This window comes from Gymnoscopelus microlampas (genome assembly GCF_963454915.1).
Source record: "Gymnoscopelus microlampas genome assembly, chromosome: 16".
NCBI classification, from domain to species: Eukaryota; Metazoa; Chordata; class Actinopteri; order Myctophiformes; family Myctophidae; genus Gymnoscopelus; species Gymnoscopelus microlampas.
This window is the reverse complement of record NC_139953.1, coordinates 48,214,247-48,231,308: the sequence shown is the minus strand read 5'-3', so window position 1 is coordinate 48,231,308 and position 17,062 is coordinate 48,214,247. Positions and strand designations below refer to the sequence as shown.

General features: G+C 44.6%; 2 protein-coding genes across 2 annotated transcripts in view; one reads left to right on the top strand and one right to left on the bottom strand.

Moving 5' to 3' along the window:
- LOC311063058 (pyrin-like) overlaps window positions 1-17,062 on the bottom strand; it is a gene marked incomplete at its 5' end in the record, with an annotated part of 670,464 nt that overhangs the window by 516,226 nt on the left and 137,176 nt on the right. The gene's annotated exons all lie outside the window — the stretch shown is intronic.
- lratd1 (LRAT domain containing 1) lies at window positions 655-2,297 on the top strand (the record flags this gene model as incomplete). The annotated part of the gene is given in 4 exon segments (XM_084083154.1): window positions 655-1,036; window positions 1,039-1,091; window positions 1,715-2,005; window positions 2,007-2,297. Coding segments are annotated over 4 exon segments (849 nt in total). The 3' UTR covers window positions 2,130-2,297.

Genomic DNA, 17,062 nt, shown 5'->3' with positions numbered 1-17,062 from the left:
TATTGAACGAACGGGGAGGAATGTAAAAGCTTTGTGCTCTTTAGCTCTTATCTGCGTTACCGCCGAGACGCCATGCCTTATCGGATGTCTCTTCTCCTTCCTCGTTACCGCTGCCAGTGAAAGGAAAAGGTGGATTACAGATCGTATCGGCCCCGAGAGAAGGTGTTAGTGTGTCGGCTTTTGACGCCACTTGTCCTCCACTCCCCTCTCTCTCTCTCTCTCTGTCTCTCTCCTCTCTCTCTCTGTCTCTTACCCTCTCTTTCATCCTCTCTCACTCCCTCTAAACGTCCCACCCACCCGCCCTTCTCTCTCTCTCTCTCGCTCTCTCTCTCTCTCTCTCTCTCTCTCTCTCTCTCTCTCTCTCCCTCTCTCTCTCTCTCCACCCCTCTCTCTCTCTCTCTCTCTCTCTCTCTCTCTCTTCTCTCTCTCTCTCTCTGTCTCTGTCTCTGTCTCTGTCTCTGTCTCTGTCTCTGTCTCTCTCTCTCTCTCCACTCCTCCCTCTCCCTCTCTCCATTCCTCCCTCTCTCTCCACTCCTCCCTCTCTCTCTCTCTCTCTTCTCTCTCTCTCATCTCTCTCTCTCTCTCCCTCTCTGTCTCTGTCTCTCGCCCAGACACCGCAGTCGTCCATGCCTCTGCCTTCTGGCCAAGTCATTGATGGGAAACCAACTGGACAGGATCACCCACCTGAACTACAGCGAGCTGCCCACGGGGGATCCGTCCGGCCTGGAGAAGGACGAGCTGCGGGTCGGCGTCGCCTACTTCTTCTCCGACGAAGAGGACGAGGCGGACGCCGACGTCCGCACGCCGACGTCCGACTGCGGCTTCACCACCGCCGCCAAGGAGCAGCAGCAGCACATGGGGGGAGGCGGCGAGGAGGAGAACGAGGAGGAGGGGGGCCCCGTGGCGGTGCAGGAGGTGCAGTACTCCGCCTTTTGCTCCCAGGAGTGCATCTTCTCCAAGCTGCAGGAGAACCAGGACCTCAACGTGTACTCCGCCAAAACTTTGTTGACCATGTGCAAGCCCGGCGACCTGCTGGAGCTGTGGCGAGCGCACAGGCCCCCCACTGGGCCGTTTACGAGCACAGCGACCAGGTCATTATTCTATGGATTCCCTTTTTTTTCTCCTCCTATGGATGTGGTTACTTTATTCTATGGATTTACCCTTTCTGATTAATCGACTAATCGAGAAGCACATAGCAATGTATCTACGTTTTTTTTTTTTTTTTTGCAATTCACTAAATCGATCAGCAATCGACTCAAGCCCTACTTACAGGGTACTTCACCGTTCAGCCGATCTACAAGCTTACAACACATCGCAACGCGATGCAGTGTGAGCTTGTAGATCAGCTGTGTTTGCTCCTTTTAATAATGATTTCGGGGTAAAAAACAAAATTTCACATTTTCACCCCAAAATAGATAAAAAAGCAAAATATATTTTCATAGATTATTGATTATTGTTCATAATCAATTAACCCATTGATACCTGGAACTCATCTGTGTCACTTAGATGTCTTTGGCTATTCAAAAATATCAGATATACAAGCTCATAGCGCGGCACCGAGTGCCGCGCTATGAGCTTGTAGATCTGCTATTTTTGAAAAATCGTGAAAAAATATTTTTTTGATTTTTTTTCTATAAACTGTTAGGATTTAGAAAATTCTTAGAAGCGGCCTCAGGTCTTAAAGGGTTAAATCGATTAATTGCACCCCTCACAGGTCATCCACCTGCACAAGGGGGAGATCCGCAAGGACAGCCTGCTTGAGATCAGCAACGGCCGCCGCGGGAGGATAGTGAACAACCGCTACCGCTACCGACCGCTGCCCGCGGACCTGGTGATGCAGAACGCCGCCGGACACCTGGGTCTGAGCAGCGGGGAGATATGCTGGACCAACTCGGAGAGCTTCGCCGCCTGGTGCCGCTTCGGCAAGCGGGAGTTCAAGGCCGGGGGCGAGGCGGCGCACTCGTCGGCGGAGCGCCGCTATTTCCTCAAGGTGCACCTTGGCACGGGGCAGCGGCGTGCACACGCTGCTGTTCCACAGCCTGGAGGACATGATCCGCGAGAGGAGGCGCGTGGACGCCAGCGGGATCCTCAAAGAGCTGTCGCTGGTTAACGGGGGGATGAAGGAATGATCTGAATCATTGTTTGATGGTCGATCCTCCTTCTCTCCATTCCTCCATCCCCGTTTCCGCGCACAGACGCTCACGGATGCGCACGGACGTGCACGGATGCGCACGGACGTGCACGGATGCGCACAGACGCGGACAGATGCGATTACTGTTCCTCCATTCTCCACACAGTGCAATCCCAGGGTTAAATACACTCAGAAGAGGGTGCAAGTAGAACCAAAGGGACCCTTATTAAGGGGGTCCATTTGGTTCAATATGAGCTTCCTTTGGAGTTACAATAACCCTGAGGATAACACACACACATGCTCTGTTTGTTTTTTGGGGCGCAGCCTGCGTACCATGGATGGATGGGTTGTGTGTGTTTTCTTTTTTTTTTGTGGAACGTGCGCTGCTGGAATAATTTCCCATCAAACCGCAGAGTGGTAAACTGAACCATAAGAAGACAAGACGGCGCCCCTTCGGAATCTGTGTGAATGTGTGGGACACACGATTTTGGGCCGAACCCCATTGCCCCTGATGAATCACCACCTTGTACCTTTAAACAGACTCTACTCCACGCAGCACACACACATGGCTCGGTTTCTGTTTTCCTTTCTTCTGTTGGATAACATAAGAGGCTTGGCGCCTCTGCACCGGGTTGGATAACCAACACATTTGGCCCCATGCCTCTGCAAGGGATTGGATAACCAACACATTTGGCCCCTCTGCAAGGGGGCTGGATAACTAACAGGCTTGGCCCCTCTGCAACGGGCTGGATAACTAACAAATTTGGCCCCTCTGCAACGCAACGGGCTGGATAACTAAAAGGCTTGGCCCCTCTGCAAGGGGTTGCATTCTGCTGCAGCGCAGCAACACGTAGACAGACGGTGAGAACACAGAGAGACACAGAGAGGAGAGATTAGACCGGATCATACAAAAGTCTACGTTCTATTTTTTTACGGTTAGCTTTAACATTAAAGACCTGGGGGCTGATCATACATGAATCCAAAATGTTGAGCCTCTTAAATCCGTAGCCTATAACAGACGAAGCAAGGAGAGACAAAGAAACCCCAACAAATGGCTAACTCGGTTTTTGCCTATAAAACAAAAGAGGAAAAAAAAGCTCTCCTGTTTGTCATGATGGATAATGTCCATTTCACGACGCTGTCATTCTCCACAAAGAACTGGATTGTAAAAAAAAATGTAAGCTGTTATTCATAAATTTGATTTTGGATTTTGAGTGCCCATATTTTTGTATTTCAGTTTGGTGATGAAAACCTGATGAATCCTCTCTTGTTTTTTGGTTGAAAAATAAATGGAGGTTGAACTTGAAATGATCTATATTTTAGCAAGGTTTTTTTTGCTTCAGTCGGCGTGCACGTGGGTCTGTGCACGCCGCGCTGGGCACGTGTCCCGCGCGCACACATTTCAGTCAGCCACACACACACACACACACACACACACACACACACACACACACACACACACACACACACACACACACACACACACACACACACACACACACACACACACACACACACACACACACAGGGACTAACAGGCAATTCTAAGTATGCATGAATTATTGATGTTCTTGTGCCTGTGGCCCAGGCCTGGGTCTAAACAGGCGTCATATATCTCCACAGTATCTGGAGGTAGTAAAAGTCATCTGCATTCAGACCCATAAAAGGCTTTATGAAAAATCCATATGGCATTTGGCAGCTATACTGTATAGCGAATGAGAGCATCTATTTTCACCACCGGGCGGCTATTTTCGCGCGTGTGTGTGTGTGTGTGTGTGTGTGTGTGTGTGTGTGTGTGTGTGTGTGTGTGTGTGTGTGTGTGTGTGTGTGTGTGTGTGTGTGTGTGTGTGTGTGTGTGTGTGTGTGTGTGTGTGTGTGTGTGTGTGTGTGTGTGTGTGTGTGTGTGTGTGTGTGTGTGTGTGTGTGTGTGCGTGTGTGTGTGTGTCTAGGCTGTAAATCCTCAGGCCTGATGGCATTTATAGGGAATGTGTTTTTGACATATAGCCGGCCCTACGTGTGCTTTGATTGGCATTTATTCATACATTTGAAGTAGCAGTCGGTAAGCTATAGAACCTGACTGTCTTATGTAGTCTTGGCTAGACAGACAGCTGTGGGTTTTAGCGCCGTCAACAATAGCCTCTACGATGTGAATGTTGTTGCAGAAATCCAATGTGGTGTTATGGTGTGGGGCAGTGGCGTGCACAGACATTTTGAGGGGCAGGTGCTCAAGTAAACTATACTTTTTTTTGTTGACTTGGTCTGCTCTCTTTTCCCTCTACACCTATACCTCTTTGCCAAAAATAGCCGATCTGCGAGGCGTTGTGGGCTTGTAGATCGGCTATTTTTGGCTAAAGTTCTCCTCGGAAAAGGGATGCTAGGTTTCGAGTGGTTATGGTAAAAAGAAACATCATATCACATAAAGATTTGGCGGACCCCCTGTAGTAACTCTGAGGACCCCCTAGGGGTCCCGGACCCCCTGTTGAAGACCCCTGCTGTAAACTGGGCACACTTCAAAAGGGCACTTCTGGTCAAGAGGGCAAAGGGCAGGTGCTCTAGCTCCACCTAGAGTCTATCTGTGCACGTCCCTGGTGTGGGTGTTAAAGGCAGTGCTGGGAAAAGTGGTAAAAATGTTTTACTTAAGTAAAAGTATCAATACTGCAATATGGATATAGGCTACTCTGTTACAAATAAAAGTCCGGCATTTAGAATGTACTTGAGTAAAAGTACAAGAGTATTGGCATCAAAATGTACTTAAAGTGCCAAAAGTAAAAGTGTTCATTATGCAGTATGTCCCATTTCAAGTTTTCAAATGTCAAAAACACTTAACATAAATATAGCAGACACATTGTGCGCTTGTAGATCTGTTATTTTCAAATGGCTGAAATGTAAATAGGGCTGAAGTGGTTAATGTATGTTTAGTAATAATAATCAGAATCTACAAAGAAACTAGTAACTAAAGATTTCAAATAAATGTAGTGGAGTAAAAGTACAACATTTGGATCGGAAATGTAGTGGAGTAAAAGTAAAAATGGAAATTGGAAATACTCCAGTAAAGTCAAACGTCCTCAAAAGTGTACTTAAGTACAATACTTGAGTAAATGTACTTAGTCACTTTACACCACTGGTTTGTTATGGTGGAGTATTAAAGGTGGTGATATTTGTGTGAAAATAGGTCTTGGATAGTATTAGTAATCATTGCTATACAGTGTTTGGTCAGTAGGGGTCTCTCTTGCTCTTTAGTCAACAGACAGGATAGCAACATTCTCCATTAAGGACACAGAGAGCTCTCTCAGAATACTGGATGAACAAGTGAAGCTTTAAGAAGTGATGACACAAAAAAGCATAAAAAAAAAGATGAGACGACATCGGAAATGGAACCCGGTCTGATCATTTAGCTTCATGGTGTTCTCCCTCCTGATTGGATGAAATCTGTAACCCATCTGGAAAAGGCAATTTCTGTTTACCAAAGAGCTGGAGAAAACACGCCATAGCAATGATGACTATATGGGAACACAGAGCTGTAAAAACATTTTAGTTTTAACCGAAACAATATCACTTTACAATATTCACCTCTTTGCATTGTGATGTGTATTTGAGGTTCAGTTATGTCTACTGGGTCTCAGGCTTTAGTGAGCTACTGTTTGATTGATTGATTGATGTATTTTATTTAGTAAGACATGAGAACAGTACATGACAGTACATAACAGTACATGGAAGTACAAATTCGCAATACAAGGTCTACTAAACTGGATAGCTCATTAAGCACTTAGCTTGTTTAAGATGAGATCCCCATGTACACAAATCATGATGACATATAAGAGACAGACAGATATACACACTACTATACAGAATGTCATACAATCAGTTTACAGGTTACTGGTATGAAGAGTGAAAAATATGTACAAAAGAAGAAAAGGAGAGGGGGGGGGGTAGGGGGTAGGTTAGGTTAGGACATGGGGTAGGTTAGGACTTGGACAGGGGCCATTTTTGAAATGCAGCCTCCTGAAGGTGTATCTTTAGGGCATTTTTGAAAGTGAGTAGGGTTTTACACTCCTTTACTCCTTTTGGTAGGGCATTCCACATTTTTGACGAATAGCATGAGAACGAGTTCATTCCCTTTGTTGTGCCAAATCTGGGTAGCCTGGAGGAAAGGTGTTACCTAAACCCCTGGTTTCCATAGTATCATGGAATTCACCCAAAAAGTCCTTGCGGTCTTATTTCCAAGACCAACTAAGTACATTTACTCAAGTACTGTACATAAGTACAATTTTGGTATCTTTTACTTAACTGGAGTATTTCCAATTTTCAGTACTTTTATTCCACTACATTTCAGAGGCAAATATTATACTTTTACTCCATTACAGTTATTTGAAAACTTTAGTCACTAGTTACTTTGTAGATTTTGATTATTATTACAAAACCACTTCAGCCCTATGTACGTTTCGGCCATTTGAAAATAGACGAGCCCAATGCGTCGGGATGCGACACATTGTGGGCTTGTAGATCTGCTATTTGTATTTTTAAATTATCTTTTACATTTGAAAACTTTGTGAAATGGGACTGCATAATGAGTACTTTCGGTACTTTAAGTACTTTTTGATACCAATACTTTTGTACTTTTATCAAAATACTTTTTGAATTCCGGACTTTTACTTGTAACAGAGTATTTCTACATTGCAGTATTGATACTTTTACTTAAGTAAAAAATGCGAGTACTTTTTCCACCCACTGGTGATGTGTATAGGCTACTGGAGGAATGGTCTCCTCGTTAGCCTGCAGGTGTTATCTGCACCTTTGGTTTCCATAGTGTGGTGTGAAGGTACTGGGCTGCTTTGTATGGGATGGTTGGATCACGCTGTTGTCTCTGAATCCTCTTAAAATCCTCAGTGCTAGTTTGACTCTAAATGGACCTGCAGAGGTTCATGTTGTTCTTTTATTGTTGTTCTTTATTGTTGTGTCTGGTGTACAGGTACTTTAGAGCAGGGGTCTTCAACAGGGGGTCCGGGACCCCTAGGGGGTCCTCAGAGTCACTACAGGGGGGCCGCCAAATCTTTGTGTGATATGATATTTTTTTTACATTAACCACTAGCATCCCATTTCTGAGGAGAACTTTAGCCAAAAATAGCAGATCTACAAGCTCACAACGCCTCGCGCTGCGAGGCGTTGTGGGCTTGTAGATCGGCTATTTTTGGCAAAGAGCTATTGGTGTAGAGGGATACAAGAGCAGACCACGTAAACACACTCTCAAACACACTTTTATACGATATAGAGGGGGTCCCTAACACGTCTTTTGTTCCGGTTCCACATACATTGATTGTAGCAGTATTAAAGGAATAGTTCACCGATGGATTAGTCACCCCGTAGAGACTTGAATTCATGGATATTTTTTTAGTTTTTGTCTCATTCCTAAGACAATAATTTGATGACCAGCGGACCGGTATAGGCAGCGGTTCCGGTAGGAGACACAGAGGAGACTCTTTGTGTCTCCTACCGGAACCGCTGCCGGTCATCAAATTATTGGCTTAGGAAAGAGACAAAAACATACATATATCCGTTAATTCAAGTCTCCATGGGGTGACTAATCCATAGGAAAAGAACATTTTGGGGGTGAACTATCCCTTTAAAGTAAATTATTTGTATGTTAAAATACGTGTTAAAGTTGGGGCCACGTATAGCGTCCACTTCCACCTGACCACCTCACAGAGAGACCTGGCAACACTGTGCTATTTCATCGACCTGGATGCTTGTTTCTCTCGCTACACCTGGCTGGCACCCATTTAGGGGCGGTGTTGCCATGTCCAGTTATTATGAGCGTCTTTGACCGAGCAGGAGCGGAGGCAAATTCATAGACCGGATTGCTTGTTTCTCGCACGAGGCGAGGCGAGACAAACCCTGTGAAGCCCTGTAAACAGAGTGTCTTTTGTTGATTCAAACCGAGTCATTATAACAGTGTGAAGTGGTGAATAAAGTTTGCTTTGGGATGTGTAGGACACGAAAAGAACGGACATACGTGGCTGGGGTGGGAATATGGAGATGAGCAGGGTGGCTACGAAGACGTAGTAAGTAGCAAATGTTTAAGTAGATTTTAGCCATTTCGGCTAACTGCAGTGGTGTAAAGTAACTAAGTACATTTACTGTACTTAAGTACAATTTTGAGGTACTTTTACTTCACTGGAGTATTTCCAATTTCCAATACTTTTACTTCTACTCCACTACAATTCAGAGGCAAATATTGTACTGCTGTATTACTCCACTACATTTATTTGAAAACTTTAGTTACTAGTTACTTTGATACTTAGATTTTGATAATTATTACAAAACATACATTAACCACTTCAGCTCTATATACATTTCGGCCATTTGAAAATAGCCGATCTACAAGCTCACAATGCTGTGAGCTTGTAGATCTGCTATTTCCAAAAGATTTCTTTTTTTATACATTTGAAAACTTGAAATGGGACATTCTGCCTTATATGAGTACTCTTACTTTTGGTACTTTAAGTAGGCCTAAATATTGATGCCAATACTTTTGTACTTTTACTCGAGTACATTTTGAATTCCGGACTTTTACTTGGAACAGTAAAAGTATTTCTACAGTGCAGTATTGATACTTTTACTTAAGTAAAAAAATGTGAGTACTTTTTCCACCACTGGCCATTTTCGGCTAACTGCTGCTGATGGTGAACGGTGTTCCTTTCCGGTGTGGTTGGTTCCCAGGAGGTGGAAATATTGATGAAAGAAAATAACTATGCTCCAAACAGGCAGTTGTATAGAGCAGTGGTTCTCAAACATTTTCATGTCAAGGACCCCCTAATGGACACTTATTACCCCGCGGACCCCCATTTGAAAAGATAAGCCAGGGACCCCAATAAGAGAAGGTTTTTACGGCTCTAACAGTGATTCTCAACCATTTTAATTTCAAGGACCCCCAGTTTAACATGCATTAGGGCTACAGACCCCCATTTAATGGCATTTCTATCACTTGGACCGCAATTTATATTGTAAAATCTATGTCAGTGTTTAACTCTGAGTGTACAAATGGAACCAAATGGACCCGTTAGGGTCCATTTGGTTCCATTTGTACACTCAGAGTTACAGATCCTTAAGGGTCCATTTGGTGCCTAATCTATCATTTAGCTGGGGACCCCCTGGAACTCCCTCAAGGACCCCTGGGGGTCCCCGGACCCCACTTTGAGAACCAATGGTATAGAGAGCAATGAGACGTAGACCAAACAATGGCTAAATAAACCAAGCACGTTGTGGGCAGTGTTGAACTGAAAGTTGACATGTTCTTGTTGTGTTGTATAACAAAACAATGAATGATAACCACATTCAGGGGACACTGATGACCTACACACACACACACACACACACACACACACACACACACACACACACACACACACACACAGGCTCGCCAAATGTATTATAGAGATGGCAGTGGTGGAAACAATATTACTCAAATGTTTTACTTAAGTAAAAGTATTGATACTGCAATGTAGAAGTACTCTGTTACACGTGAAAATCCGGAATAAAACATTTACTTGATTAAAAGTACAAAAGTATTGGTATCAAAACTTACTTAACGTACCAAAGGTAAAGGTACTAAAATGTTTGAAAATATCAGATCTAGAAGCTCACAATGCGTCGCATCGCGACGCATTGTGAGCTTGTAGATCTGCTATTTTCAAATAGCCTAGGTATAAAATAGGGCTAAAGTGGTTAATGTATGTTTTATAATTTAATAGTTAATATCTGCAAAGTTACTAGTGACTAAAGTTTTCAAATAATTGTAGTGGAGTAAAAGTACAATATTTGCCTCTGAGATGTAGTGGAGTAAAAGTAAAAGTATAGACAATTGGAAATACTAGTAATTGGAAGTAAAGTAAAGGTACCTCAACATTGTACTTAAATACAGTACTTGAGTAAATGTGCTTAGTTACTTTACACCGCTGAGAGATGGTTGATTTAAAGGCAGGATCGCACCACACGATGCCTGTTGTCTCTGCATCCTCCTAAAATCCTCCAAAGGTGCTAGTTTGACTCTGAGCGTACTGTACACACGTAACCAAATGGACCTGCAGAGGTTCATGTTTTTCTTTGTTGTTGTACATGGTGTAACAGGTACGTTAGAGCATTGGTTCTCAAAGTGGGGTCCGGGGACCCCCAGGGGTACTTGAGGGGGTTCCAGGGGGTCCCCAGCAAAATGTGTAAATATAGCATAAGAATAATTTTAACCTTTTATACTTTGGCTATTCAAAAATAGCAGATCTACAAGCTCATAGCGCGGCACCGAGTGCCGCGCTATGAGCTTGTAGATCTGCTATTTTTGAAAAATCTTGAACATTTTTGCAAATCTTTGAATATATGTTTTTTAAAGCGAAACGTTTGTAACTCAAATGTTTGCTTCTGGGGGTCCCTGGAACAAAATATTTTTAGATGGGGGTCCGCGGCCAAATACATATCGTTTTGGAGGTCCTTGACATGAAAAAGGTTGAAAACCACTGCGTTAGAGTAACACGTCTTTTGTTTTCCGGTTCCACAGACATTGATTGTAGGAGTAGCCTATTAACCATTCAATTCTGGGAACGCATCTCTGTCATTTTAGATTTCTTTGGCTATTCAAAAATAGCAGATCTACAAGCTCATAGCACGGCATATTTGTTTGAAAAAGGACCGTGAAAATGTGTGCATATCTTTGAATATATATATTTTTTTTTTCTTCTTTTTTGAGCGGTGCAACCGCTCCTATAAGAGGGTTTAGGACCCATCCGTGGTGAAAGTTTATCTTTCCGTCGTGAAAATAGGCTAAAAAAAAATCACACCCAGTGTGAAGTGCTGTGATTGGCTAGCGAGACGCATGATGAGATTAATAATAATGTAAAAAATGTAAGCAGGTCACTTCGCAGGACGTGCTGTGATTAGTACCTATAGGGGGCAGTATTACACTTTACAGTGAACATCCTGGGAAAATAAATGCAGCTGTGTGTGTGTGTGTGTGTGTGTGTGTGTGTGTGTGTGTGTTCCTGTGTACCATCTGCTGTATGGATATTTATGTAGATTTGCCATTACTGTATGTCTGCCAACATGACAACGCTGTTACCACGGAAACCACTGTCACATCGCTGTCACACTGTGTGTGTGTGTGTGTGTGTGTGTGTGTGTGTGTGTGTGTGTGTGTGTGTGTGTGTGTGTGTGTGTGTGTGTGTGCGCGCGTGCGTGCCATATGTCCCTGCATAGTATAGTAGAATTTAAGAAATAGACATTGTGAGGAAAAGGAATGTGGAGTTATATTCTTACAACTTGGAAAAGCTTGGGCCTAGAATTTAGTGATTTAAAGCAGTGGTTTTCAACCTTTTTCATGCTAAGGACTCCTAAATTGATATACATTTGGCCGCGGACCCCCATCTGAAACCGTTTTGTGCCAGGGACCCCCAGAAGCAAAGATACCAGTTCATTTTTGCTTTAAAAAACATAAATATTCAAAGATATGCACACTTTTTCAAGTTTTTTCAAAAATAGCAGATCTACAAGCTCATAGCGCGGCACTCGGTGGCGTGCTATGAGCTTGTAGATCTGCTATTTTTGAATAGCCAAAGCTAGGTGGTTAAAATGATTGTGACGCCATGTTAACTCATTTAGCTGGGGACCCCCTGGTACCCCTCCAAGGACCACTGGTGGTCCCCCGGACCACTGGTTGAAAACCACTGGTTTTAAAGTAACCAAGTACTTGGTACTTGGTTACTTAAACCTACCATAAATGGCAGAGTGCAAGAGACTCCGTAGGCTGAGGCTGAGGTTACAATTAACCCCCTTAAACGTTGATGTCCTCACACTAATAGTAATACAACGTGTGTGTGTGTGTGTGTGTGTGTGTGTGTGTGTGTGTGTGTGTGTGTGTGTGTGTGTGTGTGTGTGTGTGTGTGTGTGTGTGTGTGTGTGTGTGTGTGTGTGTGTGTGTGTGTGTGTGTGTGTGTGTGTGTGTGTGCGCACCCTGTGATCGGAATGTTTCATAATTAATCATGTAACCCAAGAGCAGACTCTCTCTCTCTCTCTCTCTGTCACTCTCACTCTCTCTCTCACACACACACACACACACACACACACACACACACACACACACACACACACACACACACACACACACACTATGGGGGCCAACTGTTGTTCCTTTGTGCTGCAGGGTGGAAATATTCACTTCACACTGTTGTTTTGTCGTGTGTGTGTGTGTGTGTGTGTGTGTGTGTGTGTGTGTGTGTGTGTGTGTGTGTGTGTGTGTGTGTGTGTGTGTGTGTGTGTGTGTGTGTATATCCTGCCAGTTACATCAGTGTTTGTGTCTCAGAGGAGATGTTGCAGAGAGGAGGAAACAAGCTGACACACACACACACACACACACACACACACACACACACACACACACACACACACACACACACACACACACACACACACACACACACACACACACACACACACACACACACACACACACACACACACACACACACAGCCGCATGTCTTGATTTCACGCTCGGCTTCGCTTCTGGAGGGGGGGGGCGCGGTGGTGGAAAGTAACTAAATACATTTACTCAAGTACTGTATTTGAGTACAACATTGAGGTACTTTTACTTTACTTGGATAGTTCCATGTTTTGATACTTCAAACCTCCATCCATCCATCTTCAACCGCTTATCCGGAGTCGGGTCGCCGGGGGCAACAGTTCCAGCAGAGAGCTCCAGCCTTCTAAAGGATTTATCTCTGCTTTCTTGTTTTTTTCTGCGTTTTTGGCGAGAACATAAGCTATATTCAACAGCCTACACAGTATGATTAATGGCCCCTACAATATCTGTGGTTTAACCCTTTCTTAAAAGGTCTTGAGAAAAAGGTCAGTGTAAATGTCTCTCCTGGCCCTGGGCCTCCTGCTTAACAAATGTCACTTTATTAACATTTATCAGGACAGGGGGTCCGCCAAATCTTTGTGTGATAGGATTGAGTTTTTTTTTACATTAACCACTTGAACCCTAGAATTCCTTTTCTGAGGGGAACATTAGCCGAAAATAGCAGATCTACAAGCTCTCAACGCCTCGCAGCGTGAGGCGTTGAGAGCTTGTAGATCTGCTATTTTCGGCAAAGAGGTATAGGTGTAGAGGGGAAAAGAGCAGACTAAGTAAAAAAAAAACTTTAATCTCAAACTTCTAACCCTCTCCTGAGCAGCATTAGCCGCTTCCTCCTGGGGGGTCCCGAGGCGTTCCCACAGGCCAGTGTGGAGATGTAATCCCCCCCACCGGGTCCTTGGGCTGCCCCGGGGGGGGGTCTCCTCCCAGTAGAACGTGCAGCGAGGACCTCCCTATAGGGAGACGCTCGGGAGGCATCCGTCCTGGATGCCCCGAAACCACCTAAACTGGCTCCTTTCCAAGTGACGGAGCAGCGGCTCTACTCCGAGTCTCTCTCGGGTGACCGAACTTCTCACCCTGTCTCTAAGGGAGTGGTTCTCAAACTTTTTCATGTCAAGGACCCCCAAATTGACACTTATTAGCCCACGGACCCCCATTTCAAAAGATATGCTAGGGACCCCCATAAGAGAAGATTTTTTTTACGGCTCTAGCAGTGATTCTCAACCATTTTAATTTCAAGGACCCCCAGTTTGACATGCATTAGGGCTACAGACCCCCATTTAATGGCAATTCTATCACTTGGACCCCAATTCATATTGTAAAATCTATGTCAATTTAACTCTGAGAGTGTACAAATGGAACCAAATGGACCCGTTAGGGTCCATTTGGTTCCATTTGTACACTCTCAGAGTTACAGACTCATAAGGGTCCATTTGGTGCCTAATCTATCATTTAGCTGGGGACCCCCTGGAACTCCCTCAAGGACCCCTGGGGGTCCCCGGACCCCACTTTGAGAACCAACGCTCTAAGGGAGTAGGCTGCACTAGCCTTCCTGCTTTCGTGCATAGAGGGGCGGGTTTAAAATCAGCGCGGAGAGAATGCGCCTGATCCCATTGGTTCACCGATCTGTCCGTCAACCCCCGCCCCGTCAACACAACATTACGAGCGACGCCCACTGCACTCTGGTTGGTTGGGGAAATTAAACACTTCCTATACCGGGGTACACCGACGTGCTGGTCCGGGCTTTTATTTTTTTAGCAAAACTAAACAATAAAAGCCTGGAGATCGAGGCTATACTCGTCTCATTTCGGCCGCTTGTATCCGCAACCTTATTCTTTGGGTCATGACCCACACATCATGACCATATATAGGTGAGAGTAGGAACGAAGATTGCTTGGGCAGACCGATAGCGTTGCCTTCTGGCTCAGCTCTCTTTTCTGCTCCAATTCTCTGGCTAGATCTCCTGCTCCGTCCCTCTCCTCACTCGTGAACAAGAGCCCCCAAGATATTTAAACTCCTTCACCCATGGGGCAACGTCTCATTCCTCCGGGCTATGGTCGATGCTTACACCCCTGCCCGACCACTGCGGTCTGCCACCTCGGGGCGACTGATTGCCTCGTCACTCAAGGGTCCTTCTGGTCGATCCACACGGTCACAACTTTTTTCTGTTCTGGCCCCACAGTGGTGGAATGAACTCCCCACTGATGTCAGGACAGCAGAGTCACTGATGTCAGGACAGCAGAGTCACTGATGTCAGGACAGCAGAGTCACTGATGTCAGGACAGCAGAGTCACTGATGTCAGGACAGCAGAGTCACTGATGTCAGGACAGCAGAGTCACTGATGTCAGGACAGCAGAGTCACTGATGTCAGGACAGCAGAGACACTGATGTCAGGACAGCAGAGTCACTGATGTCAGGACAGCAGAGTCACTGATGTCAGGACAGCAGAGTCACTGATGTCAGGACAGCAGAGTCACTGATGTCAGGACAGCAGAGACACTGATGTCAGGACAGCAGAGACACTGATGTCAGGACAGCAGAGACACTGATGTCAGGACAGAAGAGTCACTGATGTCAGGACAGCAGAGTCACTGATGTCAGGACAGCAGAGTCACTGATGTCAGGACAGCAGAGACACTGATGTCAGGACAGCAGAGACACTGATGTCAGGACAGCAGAGACACTGATGTCAGGACAGCAGAGTCACTGATGTCAGGACAGCAGAGTCACTGATGTCAGGACAGCAGAGACACTGATGTCAGGACAGCAGAGACACTGATGTCAGGACAGCAGAGACACTGATGTCAGGACAGAAGAGTCACTGCCCATCTTTCGCCGCAGGCTGAAAACCCACCTCTTCAGGAAACACTACCCTTCCTCTTTGCCTGGCCTATACTTGTTGTTAACTAGTTGTACAAACTCTTGTTTTATTGTTTCATTGGATCTTGTTTATTCGATACAGTTATTGGTTTTAGCTCTTGCTCATTTGATGTTCCTATTTGTCTCGTTTAAGAAAGTAGGTAGCTGATATATTGCACTTTTACCTTAGCGCTAGGTGCTCTTGGTTGCTTGTTTTAGAAGAGAATGCACTTATTGCTTCTGGTGATTAGTAGTTTTGTTCCGTACCTATGTTGAATGCACTTATTGTAAGTCGCTTTGGCGTCTGCTAAATCATTGGTTCTCAAAGTGGGGTCCGGGGACCCCCAGGGGTACTTGAGGGGATACCAGGGGGTCCCCAGCTAAATGATTTATAGGAACCAAATGGACCCTTATGGGTCTGTAACTCTGAGAGTGTACAAATGGAACCAAATGGACCCTAACGGGTCCATTTGGTTCCATTTGTACACTCTCAGAGTTAAATTAACATTGATTTTACAATATGAATTGGGGTCCCAGAGATAGAAATGTCATTAAATGGGGGTCCGTAGCCCTAATGCATGTCAAACTGGGGGTCCTTAAATTACAATGATTGAGAATCACTGCTAGAGCCGTAAGAATCCTCTCTTATGGGGGTCCCTGGTGTATCTTTTTCAAATGGGGGTCCGCGGGCTAATAAAGTGTCAATTTGGGGGTCCTTGACATGAAAAAGTTTGAGAACCACTGCGTTAAATGACTGTAATGTAATGTAATGTAATTCCCTACACGGACAGCACAATCCATCGGTTTCCTGCTGAGAACCATGGCCTCAGGTTTGGAGATGCTGATCCTCACCCCATGGCCTCCACACACTCGACCGCCAACCGATCCAGTGAGAGCTGGATCCATGATCCAATGTTATCCATGTTTTGCTCTGATTGAAAACCAACACACGTCTCTGCTTCTGGTGAAACATTCTGTCTGTCTAATGAATGAGGAGACCTTCATTCCTACGTTACTTATTTAATGCATTAAGACCGGGAACGCATCCGTGTCATTTTAAAGATTTCTATGGACTATTCAAGAATAGCAGATCTACAAGCTCATAGCGCGGTGACGCGCTACGAGCTTGTAGATCTGCTATGTTTTGAAGAATCATGAAAATGCGTGCAAATCTTTGAATATAATAGTTTTTTTTAAAGGGTCTACACCATGAATTTTAACTTTTTCTTCATTTTTGTGTGTTTTTGGTCTCCCCCACCTCTCTTCTGTTCCAACAAATACCCGACTTCGAGCATGCAGGCTTTCATAGGCTATCTGTGGTTTTCATGTAAATTGGTCTGAAAACAGTCCGTCAGATTTGTTCCCCCACCCTACGTCACGTCTGGGAACAATTCCTCCCGTTTTTCAGCTCTAACCAAAAAAAAAAAAAAATCATTTTAATTTTTTTTTTTAATTTTTTCTTATTTTTTTTTTTTACTTTGTCCACACAGAACCAGGACATGACATGCATACAAAATGGCTCAATAGCGCCCCGTGCCAAACAGGACAATGTGGTATTGCAGGTGAAAGTGCTTTATAAGCCAGAGAGAAGTTAGTTGGAATGAGTATATCTGAGGCTTGATTTAGGCTCAAACCTTTTGAAAAACGTTTGAGGGACATAAACAATATGATATCAAA